The sequence below is a fragment of the Pelophylax lessonae genome (assembly GCF_965119305.1).
Source record: "Pelophylax lessonae genome assembly, chromosome: 13".
Lineage (NCBI taxonomy): Eukaryota > Metazoa > Chordata > Amphibia > Anura > Ranidae > Pelophylax > Pelophylax lessonae.
The window spans coordinates 120748282-120767435 of NC_138780.1; the positions used below are offsets into that span (position 1 = coordinate 120748282).

General features: G+C 44.4%; 1 protein-coding gene across 1 annotated transcript in view; it reads left to right on the top strand.

Annotated features, from left to right (window-relative positions):
* LOC309569394 (uncharacterized protein) overlaps window positions 1-19154 on the top strand; it is a 326566-nt gene that overhangs the window by 235675 nt on the left and 71737 nt on the right. The window contains exons 26-28 of the mRNA XM_082275209.1: window positions 14351-14470; window positions 15929-16002; window positions 16910-17120. Of these exons, the coding sequence (XP_082131335.1) occupies window positions 14351-14470; window positions 15929-16002; window positions 16910-17120 (405 nt within the window). The remainder of the gene's footprint in view (window positions 1-14350; window positions 14471-15928; window positions 16003-16909; window positions 17121-19154) is intronic.

Sequence of the window (19154 nt, forward strand, 5' to 3'; positions counted from 1 at the left end):
ATCATTTTCAAAAGAAAACTATTCCAAAATGTAGCTGTATATTTCTTCCTACTAACATAACCTACCACCAAAGAACAACCCAAAATAAATTCTTCTACTCCTGACGATTGCAGTGATACCACATATGTGCATTGTTATTTGTTGTTTGTACCCATAGTACAGCCCAGAAGTAATAGTGTGCATTTTGCTTTTTCTTTTTCTTTTTTTTATGTCCTACCTATAACACACTGACACTGATGCTAATTAAACAAAATAAACAATCCTGCCAAAAAATATACTGACTTTGACCTTTAACCCTTACTTGACCCAAACACTAGCCCTGAAAACCTTGATCTAGGTTTTTTTTTTCTTTCTTTATTTTTTATTATTTATTTATTTTTCATTTTTTTACAAACTTTGTTTTCTTTCTGCAAGGAAAGAAAAATATACATTGTATCTTTCCTCTCCATTCACAGAAAAAGAAACCCACAGGGCAGTCTTCACACTGACTGATCACTGTGGTAGCCAATCAGAGGCTACCACAGCAATCAGGTGACCCGTAAACGGGAGATCTGAGTCCCGATCGTTAGTACAGGGCCCAGGCTCTCAGTGAGACCCCCGGTGCGCTCCCAGCACAAAGGGACAAACACATCTATGCGGCCCCATGCAAAAACCCACTTCTGTGAGGCCGCATATATGTGTTACATTGCCGTGAAGGGGTTAAAAGAGACATTTTATTTATTTATTTATTTATATTTTTAGAAATCATACTAACCTAGGTGGTTGCAGCATCGGTCCCATGCTGCCTCTAAGGCTGAGAACTGGCTGAGCAAAAACTGTGGATCGCTCAGTTCTCCATGAGCAGAGAGCTGGTGACTGTCAATCACCAACTCTCTGCTATGCCCAATTCCCCCCACGCACATTGGATTGCTGGGCTGTGGAAGGGGTGGGAGCAGTTGGCTTGGGCTCTCAGCAACTTGCTTAGAGGCTGAACTGGGTGCCCGTCCAGGCATTGTGATTATTCCCCAGTCTGGATGCCCGGTGCCAGTGACCGAGCATTGTGATATTTTACCCAGTCTGGAGGGGCTCTGTGACATCAGCTGTCAGCCTGCTTTATCTTTAGCTTGTTAGCCAAACAAGCTTTGGCTGCACTTCTCCTTTAAAGAGCATTGAAATGCAAAGAATATCCACTGATCTTGCTAAAAATATTGTAGGTTTGTGCAGTTTACCCTCCCATCTGTAGGTTGCGCTCTGTTGCTGGCCATTGTACAGAGGGAATGGAGGATGAGAGGAACATTGTTCCTTTGCAGCCCCTGTTGGAATCACCAGGGGAGCAGTAGACTGACTTGAACCCTGCAACAATGGATGACCTCAGTGGCCAATTTTAGTGAGGGCAATGCAGCAGTAGATAGAGCACGGACAGGATCCACGCTGGATAGGAAAAACTTATTTAGCTCTGAGAGATTCCTGATGAGGAGGGACAGACTAGGAACACCACTGCCAGTTCTGCTATATCTTGGACTTTGGTGTGGTGATAAAAGTTTTATATTACTCCCCCAAGTGCACTACATGGCTACTATGCCTATCAGCCACCCATCAACTCAGATGCTACTCCGATAATGTAAGCCTTTTTAGAGGGACAACCTTATTGCTTGGACTACTAAAACGTTGGCACCTGTGTTAACAGTGTTACTGAAAGTCTAATACCATAGTGTTTGGAACTGTTAAGATGAAACACATCATGGACCCATCATGGTTATCCTTGATGGCTGGCCAATAACTTACCTATAATGGTAGAAGAAATTATTTGGATGATGGGGGAGATATTTGCCTAGATGATGGAGCGGATAGGAGTAGTGGTGATTGGCAGTCTGGTGGTCCCCCCTCTGTACACGTGGTCTTGGGTAGGAATGTCCTCAAGGACTTGGACCTGTCCCGACTGCTTACCGAAATGGAATGATCTTGTGGCCACAATGGGGATGTGAACATCAAGTAGTTTGGCAAAACCTAATTTGGACTTGCGAGTTCTATCGTAGAGAAAGCAAGCAACAGACAGAGCGGGCGTGTCTATATACTGCCAAAACAAAAGTTGTCATTAGCTCCACAGCAGGAATTCATATGGTCACACCCCATCGGAGCTCAGTGAAAGCTCCAAGGGGCCTCTGTTATGGTTGAGCCCCATCAAGACATAGAGGTGCCTGAAGAATAGCTGACAGCCTGAACCCTTTCCAAGGTTTATCAGGGTAAGGTGCTGGTTCAGTTAATCGACCTGGGACCCACCCCCATTCTCCTACCCAACTGGATGGTAATAGCAGACTTTTACTTACCCAAGCACTATATTACCATGTCCCAACCTGTGGTCAAGGCTGTCTGTGCTCCTCTGCAAGCCTCTATGTTTCTCCTAGAAGATAACTAATACCAACAGTTGCTCAATCAGTATTAGTTAGTTAGTCATCCCCTTCCAGGAGTTCCCACTGTTCCAATAGCAGATGCTACACCAGCATTTGGAAAAGCATCTGTTGGTTTTTGCTGCTGGCCTGGAGGATTATAGGTGCACAGAAGCACTGGTTCACCCCATACATACTGAGAATACTGCACTCCTTCGGGAATGATTTTTTACATATACTTCCTGCTCCAAGAAGTTAAGGACTTAATTTACAACATTCTGCAAAGCATGTAGTGAGGGAGAGCGGTAGTCCCTGGGCTGACCCTGTTGTTCTAGTGTACAAGAAGGAGGTCAGTCTGCATTTCTGTGTGGACTATCGCAAGCTCAATGCCTGTACCCATCGGGATGCTTATCCATTGCCTCTGGAGGAGACCCTCATGGCCTTGGGCCAAGCCTGTTATTTCTCTACATTGGACATGGCTAGTGGCTACTACAAATTCCCAGTAAGAGAACAAGATTGAGAAAATACCCCTTTCTCTTACGTCCTCCAGCAGTCGCCGCCCATTCATACAGTCTTCACGATTGGGTATTGGCCTTCTCCGCAGGAGCAAGCTAGGCAGTAATTTTGTTAATACAACAAACATTAACATATAGACCCACCCACAGGGGGCCGTCCCTCTGGCCTATATCATCCAGCCAGTACCACTCTAATCCAGTTCTTTGCTGCCTAGCGTCAGGAGTAGGCTAGGTTTTCCCTGCTGGGACCTAGTGTCTCAGTTTTTTTCTTGTTTTATTTCTGAAAAGTGTTTTTTCTTTTAAGAATAGCTTTTTATTTTTTCTCAAGTATGCTAGTTAGTCAGAATTTGGAGGACTACAAGCTTCAGCAGATTTGGGCCTCATACTGGTGTAAGATCCTGGCACTCTCAGTGCCTTTCTATCACCTCACTTCCGGGTTGCGTTCCACCACTCAGGTAGGTGGAACGCATATAGGTGTGTATTCCTTTAACAGTGCTGACGTCATCATCAGGCGCCGCACTGAGCGGCTATTTCAACTGACGGTCTGCACTCACACATTGTTCGTGCAACCGCTCCTGATACCTGCCTAACCTGACGCTGTCGAATCTTCCAGCTACATACCCTATACCTGGATTGACCGGAGCCTCGCTACCTTGTCCTACACTCCCTCACTACTGGCTATTGATAAGTACCGCACAGGGGACCCCCTCTTATCAACAACGCTTGCTATCTATACCTGCATTATAAGAACTATTGCTAGCTCTAGGATACATGCTCTCCAGTATCTACCATCTGCATTTCTAAACCTAGATCGCTAGCTCTTGTGCCTATTATTTGTTACAACCTGCATTACTGAACTAAGCTTAGCAACTCCTGTACATCTTGCTTGCTATTATCTATCACCTGTTGATTGTACTAGATTGCTAGCTCTTGTGATTGCTATCTATCATCATCTACTATCACTCCTGTAACATCACTATCTGAGTGCTTATCATCATCTACTATCACTCCTCAGAGCCTATACCTTCAGTGTATCATTTCACTGCTACTTGCATAATTACTATCACTCCTGCAACATCATTATCTGAGTGTTTGTATATGTGCATACTGAATCAGGCTGAACCACTATGATGAGTCAAGAGAGTTGGATCAGGTGATTTAACAAGATCTCTACAAGACTACTGAGTGGAATTCTGCAGCTGCAAATCCAGTATCCTTGAGCTAAAACCCAGAGCGTTACAACTGGTAATATAGAACCTTATGGAGTCCCAGTCTGCCATCGAGCGTCGCAGGCTTTTGGTACGCCCAGGCCTTGCAACAACAGTGCCCCTAGAAGCAAGGTGGGAGGTCTCCCGTGTCTGAGCAGTGCCCACTTTTGCGGTATGGAGAGTACTACTACCCCTCTGTCCCTGGGAACAGGTTTTTGAGGGGGTATTGAGTGGGCCCACTCTGGGGATGGCGGTACATGTAAAGTTTGCTGTAATATCCCCCTCATGGCTGTGGGATGGCCCTCTGTGTCTTACCTTCCCTGTCCCTGCGGTGGTGCTCCTGCGGTGCAGACCAGCATACGGGGGGGGGTGTGGGGGGCTTCCTGTTCCCCGGGGGTGCTCTATGCAGATCCCAGTGGGGGCCAGTGTGGGCATTTTCTGCGGCGTTTGGCGCTGTTTCGCCCGGCCGCCATGTTTGGTAAGGGCTGGCTGTTTGGCCTCAAAGTGAGGGCAGCGGCCATTTTCCATCATCATTGCCAGCGCCGATCGGGCGCCATCTTTAGTGTGGGCGGATATCCTGTCTGGGCAGTGGCCATTTTCTAAGTGCTTTTCCTCCATTTGACTCTATCAGGCACCATTTTTTTATGGCTCAGGGCTGGCTTTTGCCTCTAGGGGCGTGAGGTCACTTCCTCTTTATAATCAGCCTTCTCAAAAGCAGTGTGGCAAGTATAGGGACATTGTGGGGGATTTTACTGGTTTTCTCTGGCTATATTTCTGCTAGCACTCTTTTGTCAGTTTAGCTTTCGTTAAGAGAAGGGTCTCCACCTGTAGTGCAATTTGCAATAGGGGTTCGCGGGAACCGCCGTTTTAAAGGGCTAGTGTCATTTTTTTACACTTTGCTAATATGGAGTCCCAGGATGGCAAATTCCCCATAGACCTAGTTGGTGGTTCAGATACTCCTGATCCCACTTCCTTAGCCTCTTTATCTGCTGCACTTGCGACTTTAGCGTCAAAAGTTGATCTGCTGATGTCTGACCGAGTCACAAACAAACGTCCTATGCCCTCTCAGTCTTCAGATTCAGAGCCTGAATTGGTTGGTTGCCACGGGCGACCTTCCCCTTTGAGGGGTCCCTGTCTTCTCAGTCAGATGGGGAGGAGAAGGATTCTTCCTCTGGGAAAGCACGTGACCGTGCTGCGGTAGACGCACTTATTAGCTCCATAAAGGAGACTTTAAATCTTGATGATGAGCCCTCCATGGCAGGTAAGCGGGTTTCCTTTGGGAGCCGCAAGGCCCTGAAGTCGGGTCGGGTTTTTCCTTGTCCCGAGGAGTTTCAGGAAATGGTAAATGACCAATGGCGTCGCATTAAGCAGACGCTGGTAGTACCTAAGAGATTTAGGTACCGTTATCCCTTTGCGGATTCGGTTGATACTCACTGGACTGTGGTTCCTAAAGTGGACCACACTGTTTCCAGACTGAATAAATCCACCTTGATGCCCGTGGAAGACTCCCCGGTGTTTAAGGACCCGGCGGATAGACGGGGGGAAGCGCTTTCCTGCCACATGTATATGGTGGCAGGTTCCCTGCTGAAACCGGTGTGTTCGCCTCAGTGATGGTCTCTCAGACTATCGCAGAATGGGCCAAGGTGATTAGGCACACTCTGGTAGCAAAGTCGGTCTCTGCTGCTGTGCTGGACATGTTGGATCAAATACCACAGGTCTTGATGTACCTGTGTGACGAGGCTCCTTTGGTCACACGTCTATCTGTGGTCGGGATTGCAATACGCCGCATTATTCGGTCGACCACACTTCTAAGAAGACAGTGTCTGACATCCCTTATGCGGGGGATTGTCTTTTTGGTGACTCTCTGGATGAGCTGATCAAGGGGCTTACTGGGGGTAAGAGTACTCTCTTGCCTCAAGTCTTGAAAGGTAAATCTCCCTATGCTAAGCGGGGTCCCTTCGTGCCTTCGGGGCACAGGAAAAGGGTAAGTCCTTCAAGGCCTCCGGTGGTCACAAGAAATTTTGGGCGGGTAAGCCTAAAACGGGTCAAGCTGGGCAGGCAACCCAGTCCACCCCTTCCTGAAGGAACGCCCTCACCCCTATCAGGGGTTGGGGGACGTCTGCGTTGTATTCCCAAGCCCTGGCTGTCCGACATTAAGGACAGGTGGGTTCGCAAGCTCATTTGTTTAGGGTACAAGATCGAGTTCCGATCTCGCCCCGCAGACAGATTCTTTCCATCAAATCTCCATCTGACTCCCGATCGTTTCCGGGATCTACAATGGGCGGTTCAAGACCTTCTCACCCAAGGGGTCATCGTGCCGGTCTCTCCGCGGGACAGGTTTCGGGGGTTTTACTCTAATCTGTTCACAGTGCCCAGAAAAGAGGGCAAGGTGCGTCCGATTTTGGACCTAAAGTTACTGAACCGCTTTGTGCGGGTACAGAATTTCCGGGTGGAATCCATCCGGTCGGTGGTGGTATGTCTGAGTCCAGGGGAATTCACGGCCTCCACATCGACCTAAAAGATGCATATCTGCACATCCCTTTTTATGAGGGTCATCAGCGGTATCTCCGCTACGCAATCACAGAGGAGCATTACCAGTTTGTGGCATTGCCCTTCGGTCTTGCTTCGGCTCCAAGGGTGTTCACCAAGGTTTTGGCTCCTGTGTTGGCTCTGCTACGGGGCAGAGATCCTTACCAGGTGGGACAGGCATCCTCAGTCTTGGACAGAAGGATTTCTCTAAGCCACCAGGTGAGATCGGATCTTTTGTGGTGGCTCCAGTCCCAGATTCTGACACAAAGCAAGTCCTTCCGGCCGTTATTGTGGACGGGGCTCTCCACAGATGCCAGCCTGTCGGGCTGGGGGTGAGTTCTGGGCACGATTTGTGCCCAGGGGACGTGGTCGGGTGAGGAGTTCTCTCTACCGATAAATGTCCTGGAGCTCTGGGCAATCAAGCTCTGTTCGTTCTGTTGGTCTGCTCGGATTCAGGGCGGCCCTGTACAAGTGCAGACGGACAACGCCACAGCGGTGGCATACATTAATCATCAGGGGGGCACCAGGAGTGCTCCGGCGACCGGGGAAGTAGCCCAGATTCTGTCTTGGGCCGGATCCCATGTTCTGGCGATTTCGGCTGTCCACATTCCAGGTGTGGAAAACTGGCAGGCGGACTAACTAAGTCGCCAGACCCTGGACCAGGGGGAATGGTCCTTAGAAGGTTTCACGTTCTTTGTATCTGGTGGGGTCTCCGGACGTGGATCTGTTCGCACCCCGTCTTAACAAATAGGAGGAAAGGTTAGTGGCTCGATCTCGCGATCCTCTGGCGGACACCTCCGACGCGTTAGTGGTGCCGTGGCATCGTTATCGGCTGATATATGCCTTTCCTCTGATTCAAATGTTGTCCAGGTTCCTCCGCAGGTTAGCCTCGGGAACAGATGCTGGTGATTCTGGTAGCTCCAGACTGGCCGCATCGGTCTTGGTACGCGGACATTATGCAGATGGTTGTCGAACCTCCCTGGCGGCTTCCACTTAGAAACGATCTTCTGTCTCAGGGACCGATTTTACATCCAGCTTTACAGTTACTGGCTTTGACAGCTTGGCTGTTGAAAGCCAAGCCTTGAGAGACAGGGGTACCCCGTCGGCTGCCATTCCTAACTTGCTAAAAGCTAGATAAGCTTCCTCTGGGAAGATTTATCATTGTACCTGGAGGGCATATTTTGCCTAGTGTGAGTCACAGGTCTTCACCCCCGATTCTTTTCAGTGGTGAGGGTTTTGGCCTTCCTACAGACTAAGGTGGATCAGGGACTGGCGCTGACCACGATCAAAGGCCAATTGTCGGCCTTGGCCATTCTTTTTCAGCGTCCTTTGGCGTCTAATTCCTTGATTCGCACCTTTATGCAGGGGGTGCGTCATCTGGCTCCCCCGAGGAAGGCTCCCTTACCTCCCTGGGACCTGAAACTGGTTCTGTCCATTTTACAACGACCTCCCTTTGAGAACATCAGCGAGATCCCTCTGCTCGTAGAGTGTCTGAGTTGGCGGCTCTGTCTTGCCGCTCCCCCTATCTGGTTGTTCATAGGGATAAAGTGGTCCTGCGACCAAATCATTTTTTTCTTCCTAAGGTGGTTTCAGCCTTCCACCTCAATGAGGATATTGTGTTGCCTTCGCTTTGTGCGAAGCCTAAGCATCCGAAGGAATTTGCCTTGCATTCCTTGGACGTGGTTCGGGCGATCAAGGTTTACCTTTCTGCCACGGACTCTTTCCGGAAGTCGGATTGTCTGTTTGTCCTTCCTGAAGGACCTTGAAAGGGTACAGCGGCATCTGCGGCAAACATTTCCAAATGGATCAGACGATTGTGCAGGCCTATTCGATTAAGGGTCGGGTTCCTCCCTTCCCCGTTAAGGCGCACTCTACTAGAGCGGTTAGTGCGTCTTGGGCTTTTCACGACCAGGCGTCGGTGGCTCAGGTGTGCAAAGCGGCGACCTGGTCGTCTGTACACACCTTTTCTAAGTTTTACAAACTTGATGTGTTGGCATCATTGGATCCTTCTTTTGGCCGCAAGGTTTTGAGTGCGGCAGTGGTTTAAAGAGACATGCTATTTTTTTAATGTCTCTTAGTCATGGGGTTTATTTCATTTTTTTCCTGGGTTAGCTCTTGTTGAGCTTTACTTACCCCAATGATTCAGTTGAGTTTTTTCTCTGACCCAGGTGCTGAGTTGCCTATTTTAAGGTTGCGTCTTCCCATCCCTCACATCTACACTGCTTTGGGACATCCCAATTGTGAAGACTGTATGAATGGGCGGCGACTGTCAGAGGACGTAAGAGAAAATAGAACTTTTGTAAAATCTTATCGTAAAATTATTTTCTCTGAGTCCTCTGACAGTCGTCGCCCCGCCCCTCTCTTTGGGGTTGACGGTTTTTCATGGACTGCTTGCTACATAACTGGATTAGAGTGGTACTGGCTGGAGGATATAGGCCAGAGGGACGGCCCCTGTGAGTGTGTCTATATGTTAATGTTTGTTGTATTAACAAAATTACTGCCTAGTTTGCTCCTGCGGAGAAGGCCAATACCCAATCGTGAAGACTGTATGAATGGGCGGCGACTGTCAGAGGACTCTTGGAAACACTTATCTGGCTACCCAGACCTCCCACCCCAGACCTGAGTAGACATACTGTGCCTTGCGAAAGTATTTGGCCCCCTTGAACTTTTCAACCTTTTGCCACATTTCAGGCTTCAAACATAAAGATATAAAACTGTATTTTTTTGTGAAGAATCATTAACAAGTGGGACACAATCATGAAGTGGAACGAAATGTATTGGATATTTCAAACTTTTTTAACAAATAAAAAACTGAAAATTTGGGCGTGCAAAATTATTCAGCCCCCTTAAGTTAATACTTTGTAGCGCCACCTTTTGCTGCGATTACAGCTGTAACTCGCTTGGGGTATGTCTCTATCAGTTTTGCACATCCAGAGACTGAAATTTTTGCCCATTCCTCCTTGCAAAACAGCTCGAGCTCAGTGAAGTTGGATGGAGAGCATTTGTGAACAGCAGTTTTCAGTTCTTTCCACAGATTCTCGATTGGATTCAGGTCTGGACTCTGACTTGGCCATTCTAACACCTGGATATGTTTATTTGTGAACCATTTCATTGTAGATTTTGCTTTATGTTTTGGGTCATTGTCTTGTTGGAAGACAAATCTTTGTCCCAGTCTCAGATCTTTTGCAGACTGCATCAGGTCTTCTTCCAGAATGGTCCTGTATTTGGCTCCATCCATCTTCCCATCAATTTTAACCATCTTCCCTGTCCCTGCTGAAGAAAAGCAGGCCCAAACCATGATGCTGCCACCACCATGTTTGACAGTGGGGATGGTGTGTTCAGGGTGATGAGCTGTGTTGCTTTTACGCCAAACATAATGTTTTGCATTGTTGCCAAAAAGTTTGATTTTGGTTTCATCTGACCAGAGCACCTTCTTCCACATGTTTGGTGTGTCTCCCAGGTGGCTTGTGGCAAACTTTAAACGACACTTTTTATGGATATCTTTAAAGCGGAGTTCCACCCTGGGAATTTTTTTTAATACCCCCAGGCCTCTGATCTGTCCCGGGTTGCACTTACCTTTTAGAAGAAATACTTACCTTGAAAATGTATTGTCCAGCACTGACATCACAGCTGTGGGCAGCTTGAAGCCAGCGCGATCCTCTTCTGTGTCCTCTTCCGTCTTCTTCGGTCCCACGATGCACTGCACCGGCCCCGCCGTCACTTCCGGTGCCGCAGCGTCATCCCTGCACAGCTTCTGGGCATGCCCAGAAGCTGTTTAGCAAGGTATGACGGCGCTTGCACCGGAACTGACGTCGGGGCCGGTGCAGGCGCATTGATCATTGATTCCTGGGAGCAATGACGTTCAGCTCCCAGGAATCAATGCAAGCCAGGAAGTGACGAATCGCCGTGGCTGCCGAGGGGAGGAAGAGGAAGTAAGGTAAGTATATTTTCTTCTAAACCAGGTAAGTAAAAAAAAACAAAAATTGCGATTATCCATTTGTTTTTCAGGTGACCCGGAGCGAGAAGATGGAGGTAAGTATAATTTTAGGGTGGAACTCCGCTTTAAGAAATGGCTTTCTTCTTGCCACTCTTCCATAAAGGCCAGATTTGTGCAGTATACGACTGATTGTTGTCCTATGGACAGAGTCTCCCACCTCAGCTGTAGATCTCTGCAGTTCATCCAGAGTGATCATGGGCCTCTTGGCTGCATCTCTGATCAGTCTTCTCCTTATATGAGCTGAAAGTTTAGAGGGACGGCCAGGTCTTCATAGATTTGCAGTGGTCTGATACTCCTTCCTTTTCAATATTATCGCTTGCACAGTGCTCCTTGGGATGTTTAAAGCTTGGGAAATCTTTTTGTATCCAAATCCGGCTTTAACCACTTTACCCCCGCTCACTTTGCTGCTACTGCAGCAAAGTGGCTCGTTCCCGTCCAGCGACGTAGACCTACGTCGCTGGACTCCGCCCCTTGTGGGCGGCGCGCGCGCGCCGCCGGAGGCTCGCTCCAGCTGTTTTCAGTCACAGCGGGAGTCTGGGCCAGGGGAGGAGCAGCGGCGATCGCCGCTGCTCTTACCCGATTGTCGGGGATCTAGTGTGGAGATCCGCCCGCTGTGTATAAACACAGCGGGCGGATCTCTGAAGTGACAGGCAGGGTCAGATTGCAGGGTTCAGCATAGCTGAACCCTGGATCTGTCCTTGTGTCACTCTGTCACCTCCCCCCCCCACACGTCAGTAAGCACCAGGCATACATTAACCCCTCCCTCTCCAATAAAATTAACCCCTTCCCTGCCAGTGTCATTTTTACAGTGCATATATATAGCACTGATTACTGTAGTAATGTCACTGGTAACCCCAAAAGTGTCAAAAATGTCAGTCAAGGGTCCGATCTGTCTGCCGCAATGTCGCAGTCCCGCAAAAAAAATTGCAGATCGCCGCCATTACGCGTTAAAAAAAAACACCAAAAATGACAGAAATCTTTCCCTTTGTTAGTAAACGCAATAACTTTTGCGCAAACCAATAAAAATACGCTTATTGTGATTTTTTTTTTACCAAAAATATGTAGCAAAAAACAAATTGGCCAAAAATGTAAAATTTTTTTGATTTTTTACATTTTTTTGGGGGGGAATTTCATATAAAAAAATGTGAAAAATATTGTTATTTTTTCAAAATAAACGCTCTTTTTTTGTTTATAGCGCAAAAAGTGAAAATCGCACAGGTGATCAAATACCACCAAAAGAAAGCTCTGTTTGTGGGAAAAAAAGGACGTAAATTTCGTTTGGGTACGCCGTCGCACGACCGCGCAATTGTCAGTTAAAGTCGCACAGCGCCGAATCGCAAAAAGTGGCCTGGACGGAAGACAGCAAAATCCTCCGGTGGTAAAATGGTTAAACTTCTCCACAACAGTATCTCGGACCTGCCTGGTGTGTTCCTTGTTCTTCATGATGCTCTCTGCGTTTTAAACAGACCTCTGAGACTATCACAGTACAGGTGCATTTATATGGAGACTTGATTACACACAGGTGGATTCTATTTATCATCATTAGTCATTTAGGTCAACATTGGATCATTCAGAGATCCTCACTGAACTTCTGGAGAGAGTTTGCTGCACTGAAAGTAAAGGGGCTGAATAATTTTGCACGCCCAATTTTTCAGTTTTTTATTTGTTAACAAAGTTTGAAATATCCAATAAATTTTGTTCTACTTCATGATTGTGTCCCACTTGTTGTTGATTCTTCACAAAAAATTACAGTTTTATATCTTTATGTTTGAAGCCTGAATTGTGCCACAGGTTGCAAAGTTCAAGGGCGCCGAATACTTTCACAAGGCACTGTACTACTATTGATCCTACCTGATGAATTTCCTCTGGAGCAGTTCAATCCTACAGACTTGCCTTGTTTGCTTCACCCTGTTTTCCCATTTTGGACAATCCCAATTTCCCACCTGGCAATCTGGATAATTCTTTCCTTTGCCTGAAACAGAAACACAACCACCATGCTACAGATCTAATGAGACAACCAGCTTGGATGACCCTGCATCAAATATCCCAAAAGATGGAGACTTTACCTGCCTGGGCACACTTTAAATTCTGCAACTGTCCTATTATCTACACTCTCCACCTCCCGAAGACCAATGTTTGCGGGCACTTGTGCCTTTTGAAAAAGCCTTTAAACTTTAGAGTTGCAAAATTCCATATACTGCCCTGTGATATATTGCTAAATAATCTTATGATGGTAAGCGCATGCTAACGTATAATCAAAACAGAAAGTTACACAAAACAAAATTATAGTCAAACAAATACAGTTTAAACTATTTTACCTGTCATACAATTTGTATTTCTGTTCACCAATACTTGTGATTCACATACTGCCTAGCCAAAGAGATTACTTTTTCCATTTCAGCTTGTAGCATGCAATGCCACCAGTCAGTTGAAAGGCACTGGAAGCTGAAAGAAGAAATAGATAATGCTGTCACTAGGTATTAGCAAATCTCCCAGGGTTTAGTTTGCAAATTTTAGCTTGAAGTTTGTGAATTTTGTGTCTGACCCCTTTAAAGTCAGTGAAGAGGGGGGGCTTGCTATTTAATTCTGGCCATTTGAACTTTGTAAATCCAAGGCATTCGCTGTGAACTAATGTTAGCAGCGATATGAAGTCTGATCCTTAGTCACCTATTAGGCTACGCAGTATGTTTATCACGAGAGCATTACAAGCTTTTTTTTAAAACGCTGTACATTTTTATTTATTTTATCTGTGTGTTTAGATGTTTGCCTGGAAATCTGCTTTGCCCTTTCTGGATACTAGCAATAACACCTGTTATTGCAAATTATATGTTAAAGGAGACATGTGAGAAAAAAATAAACATCTATACTTAGATCTATACATAGGTCTGATGCAGCAGCCGTCCCCTGCCAGCTCTAAGCCTGAGAACTAAGCGATCTTACGACTTCTGATTACTCAATTCTTGGTTTGCTCTAAGTAGAGAGTGATGACTGTCAGTTGAAGCTCTCTCTTTTGTCCCTCCAGAGCTCACTGGTGCACTGGACTGGGAAAGGGGTGAGAGTGGCTGACTCATGCTCTCAGTGGCACGCTGAGAGGCTTAGCCAGCTGCCGAGCAGGCAACTGGGTGGGTCACAATATTATTGTCGGGATCCTTTCAGAGCCTGGAGCGGATCTGTGATGTCAGCCAACAGCGGGTTTCTTGGTCACAGGAGTGCAAAAGTAGATGTACTCCTGTGGCTCAGAAGAGAAGTATGGCCAAAAAAGCTTTGGCCATACCTTTCTTTTAAATAAGAATTATGTGTATAAATGCAGCTAGTGTAAGTTCTAGACTTTGGTTCATATTAGACTTCTTCAATCCACTGCACTGCATCATAAGAGAGGGTCAGCAATGGGAGCAAGCAACTCAGGCTCTACGGCAATGCACATGCTAACAGGTAACAGGCTGACAAGAAGGGAGGGGGGGGGGGTAAAGGGTCATGACTTATTAGTGCAGGTTATGCTATTTGGCTTTGCTGTCTGCATCTAAAATCTGGCTCCAAAGAATTACAAATTCTTTGGCAGGTAAAACAACTACCATATATGTATTTTAACTGTGCCATATGCTGCTTCTTTGGAGTTTACCTTTAAGTGTATTCTTGACTTTCTTTGAGGACACACATTTTTAGTTCTTGATTAATACATTCATATAATAAAAAAAAGTAGTAATGTTTGATTCATCTGTTCTGTATGATTTCCAGGCTTTGAAAGATTATGCTATTGTACTTCTTCTGGGAGGATGGAAAGAAGCTGATGTTAAAGTTCTCGTTAATCGTGGATTGCTGTACCTTGAGCTTTATGACTATGCCAATTCATTGGAGGTACCAAGTAATAAAGTCTTGATTGATTGCTGTGGAATGTTAATGTATTTCTGTGTGAATAGAGAAGTGTGGAAGATTCTGTTAAAGAGTGTTAATGGATAATCCTTTTACGTATACCTATTATTACATGTTGTATGTGGCACACATTCTGTATCTAACATAAGACCTCCAGACAAGTATTAAAAAATCTATATAGTGTTTGGTATGAAAAAACTTGTGTGTGCTATCTAATCATCATTATGACCCAATCCGTAGTTTTTCACACTCTGAGAGTACCATAGCGTCAATTCAGTTGGGTCCCGATCCTGCTGCTTTGGTCATCAACTGTCCTCTTTATTGACAATGTAAGTTGGTGGCCATGCAGAAAAGGGACATGGGAGGGTGTATGAGAAAAATAAAGAATTGCAGAATAGGATCTTGGGAAGAAGGAGGCTGCAAATGTAAAACACATAATGGAGAAGATGAAAGGTGCTAAAAATCTGCATCTTTGGTATAATGGCACGTCCTTCAACCCACCAGGCTCATACCCAGAAGGGTTTAGTTGATGGGATTGGGATAATCCCAATTGGTGTTACAAATAATGTAAAACTAAGATACGGTAATTACCTCTAAATTTAAATATACTGGCAGGAAAGACGTCTTTGGCAATAGATGGCCAAAGTTAGGGGAAATATCCTCTTAGAATGTTTTGTCACTGGATGTCCCAGTTGGAAGATTTTCCTTCATGTCCTGTTCTAGTAGTAACTATATAAATTTGGATTTCCCATCAATGTACAGTATGTCCTGTTGACAGTGGTTACAAAGAAAATGAAAAATGTTCATTTTTACAGCAGGTTCACAAACAACAGAAAATGCATGACAGTGATTCTTACTCTGTTTAAAGTTACAAAAATGTTTTGGCATTAGATACACTTTAGGCTGTAATTTTTAGTGTTGTCTAGAATGTTATTTTACCCCACTTAAGTGCTGGGCACTTTCATCCCTTTCCTGCCCTGGATAATTCTCATAATTTTCTTTTACACAAATAGAGCTATTTTGGTGGTATTTAATCACCACTGGGGTTTTTTGTTTGCTAAACAAATAAAAAAAGACCAAAATGTTGAAAACAAATAAAGTTTTTCCTAGTTTCTGTTATAATTTTGCAAATAAGTAATTTTTCTCCTTCATTGACGTGCACTGATAGGCTGCACATGCCTACCAATTGTGGGGACAGAAAAGGCTTTCTCTAAACGTCATCCTTGCCTGGCAGCATTTGGAACAAACGTTAGGTTTAAACCTACGTTTTTATGTTCTGTTATTTACTAAACTCAAAATAAACACACTTGTCTCAATAGGTACTTCTTGGCAAATATATTAAGAGAGAGAGAGATCAAGGGACCTTAGCCATATTGGCTGCTATAAACAATGCAGAGGATATAATACTTATGTAGATTACTAACCAGCACTTTTTGTTAATAGGACTTCACAGCTGTGGCTAGGAAAACTCCTGGAGACATAAAGATCCATCAGGTGATAGGAGACTGCCATCACAGGTATTACCACCCTACAGAGTTTGTTTATTATGTAATACATAATGAAAAATAAAAATAGTTTTAAGTACACATTTGAGCTGGTAAAAAATCATCTTCTGTTGTTCCAAATGATTTGCAGCTACTTGAGGCTCTAAGACCTAGCTTTGTTTTGGACACCTGATGTAGTTACACAGACTCTTTCTTTTTTCTGCACCTCTGATTGCTCTGTGGACTGAGATCTGCAATACAAGGTTTTGCTTATAGCATTACTTACTGGTGAAATTCGGTGGTGTACTGTGGTCAAGAAGTACAGTGAATCTCTAAGGAAACCATTGTCATATTCTGGATGGACTTCACTTTGCTAAGTAGAATATTCAACAACAGGACAGTGGATTTAGGGAAATCATATACTGTGTAATAATACACTCTACATAGGACAACTTTTGGCAGCTGTATCTATTTTTTAATCAGTTGTAAAGACAATGCTAACATTTTGGAGTATGTTCAGAAATCAGATGTTTGTGTTTGACAAAGTATGGTATAAGAAGTCGTGTTACATTGTTGAATATAAGGACCTAACATACACTAAATTGTCAAAAGTATTTTAAAATTCGCTATTAAATGTATTAGCCTCATGAATGCGTTTCTGGAAGAATGGTCAAACATTTCCACAGACACACTCCTAAACCTTGTGGATAGCCTTCCCAGAAGAGTTGAAGCTGTTATACATGCAAAGGGTGGGCCAACTCAATATTGAACCCTACGGACTACGACTGGGATGCCATTACAGTTCATGTGTGTGTGTAAAGGCAGGTGTCCCACTACTTTTGACAATATATTGTCCTTTTAAAATTTGATAGTAAATGGTATATTTTTAAAATTGCTTTCATCATTCATAGATTTAACATTTACACATTTCTTGTGACAGACTGCAGCAGTACGGAGAGGCTGTGCAGGCATTTAACCAGGTGCTGCAGCTAAACCCCCTGTCTCCGGAAGGATACATTGGCCGTGGCAATGCGTACATGGAATATGGCCATAAAGAGGGATTCAGATATGCTCAGCTGGATTTTGTAAAGGCTCTTCATCTGAATCCTATGTGTGTTGCTGCTCGGATTTGCCTGGGTTATAACTTACAGGTATGAGATATCTATATGGTTGTAATTACCTAATATACAGTCTTATGTGAAGGCAGGTGCATTTTAAGTATCACTGCTTGCCTCATTAAAAAGCTCAGTATATGCTGATGTCTAACTGGAACTAATCAGATTCAAACTGTAATCTGTGTAAAGCAGTGTAGAAGACAAAACCTAAAAACTTGATTGCCCCCCGTAGACCTCACTTACGTTTGTCTGGATCAGTTACCCATTAATTTATAGGTGACATATACAGTATAACATAGGAAATACTTCCAAGAAGGAGTAAGAGGTGGTCTTTTAATGTGCTATATGGCCCATCACTTTCGATCTTATTGATTCCTAGCTGCAGATAACTCTCTGGCTGCTGATACAGGTCCTACACAGTGATGTCAGCAATCACCATTCATACCACATGTGAACACAGTGTATGGTTTAACTCACACAATGCACTGCAATACTAAAGAATTTTAAGTTGAGTAGAACTATTCTTTAAATGGTGTGCTCATATGCTTTTTGAAAAGTTGGCTTTTAACTGCGGTTACAGAAATGAATACTTCTCATTTTTTGTTCAATGCAATGGTACCTTGAATCTTTTATATCAGGATTTGTGCCAGTGCACATAAAAATGTTTGGTTGTTCTTCTATTATTTCAGTAACAACTCTGAAATTCCGTTCATGACCTGAGTTCTACAGACTGAAGTTTCTGAATAAATTACTGTTGTTCATTTCATTAAATTAAAACATTTGGCTGACTATTTAAAGTGAGAAAATTCCATCAAAAATACAATAGAGCACTACTGGCATATACAGCAAAATGTATTAGTGATCTGTTATGCTGGATCAGGTGAGTGAGCAGAATCTGAGAGTGAATACGTGCCTCAAAGTTCAAATACTTGAAGGGTCTGGATACAGGCTGTGTCAGTGCTAGGTCCTACCACGGTGTGAGTATGTGAGTTTAGGAGAAAGACACAGAGGATTAGCACTAATGCAGAGTGTGGGGTTTCTAGAGTGTTTGGACTGAGCGGAGAAAACTGGCTATTCAGTTTTCTCTGGGTTTTGAAGTCATCAAAGAGTCAAAGATGTTCTACTTGAGAGACTGCATTCCATTTTGGATGGATTTTATGTCCCTTGACAGGGTTGAGATAACTAGGAGAGTCTAGGAAACTCTGACTCTAAATTTAAAGACCAGGACAACTAGGCAAGTCCAGCAGACTGAGGGAATCTCTAAATCTCCCATGAGTAAAAGAACCCGGGATGTCAGGAGAACCTCTGCAGAGAGGCCAGAAGTGGGCCCGTAGAGCTGGAAGATGTGACTATAGATTAAGGAAGCCAGGGAAGCCCAAAAAGCCATAAGAAGCTGGGACATCTGGGAGACCAGTGACAAGAGCAGGGGAGCTGCTAAAAGAGCGCCAGGTGACTTGATATTTTCATTATCAGTTTTTGCTGTGTTATACTTAAATCCTGAATGAGAGCAATCACAGTGTTGAAATTTTCTTTTTTTTTAATATATGTTTTATTTGGTTTTCTCTATGATACAATAGTGTACAGTAAGCATGGATGTACAAAAAGGAAATAAATTATCAAGTCAAATGTAAGAGACTGAAGAGTTGATCATAAAGCATCAGATACACATAATTGAACATATTAGGATATGAACATAGCATAACATAACATGCAGCTTGCAGGGAATAATAAAGGGTTGTAATTGAGATAAGACAATTGTGGTGACATATATACTGCTAAGTTTTAAACCAAGATGACCAAGGTTGCCACAGTTTCTCAACTTTTCCTGATGTACCTATACATAAGGAGAGTTTTGTTTCATATTCATAGGTAAGATTGACAGACACAACTACCTCAGATAAGTTAGGAGCTTTGTCTTTTTTCCAGTGTCTGGTTATTACCATGTTGGATGCTAACAGTATGTTAAATTACAGAAAACAAAAAAATGGCGTCTGCAAAAGTTTGGGCACCCTGCAGAATTTATAGCATGCACTGCCCCCTTTGCAAGGCTGAGACCTGCCAGTGTCATGG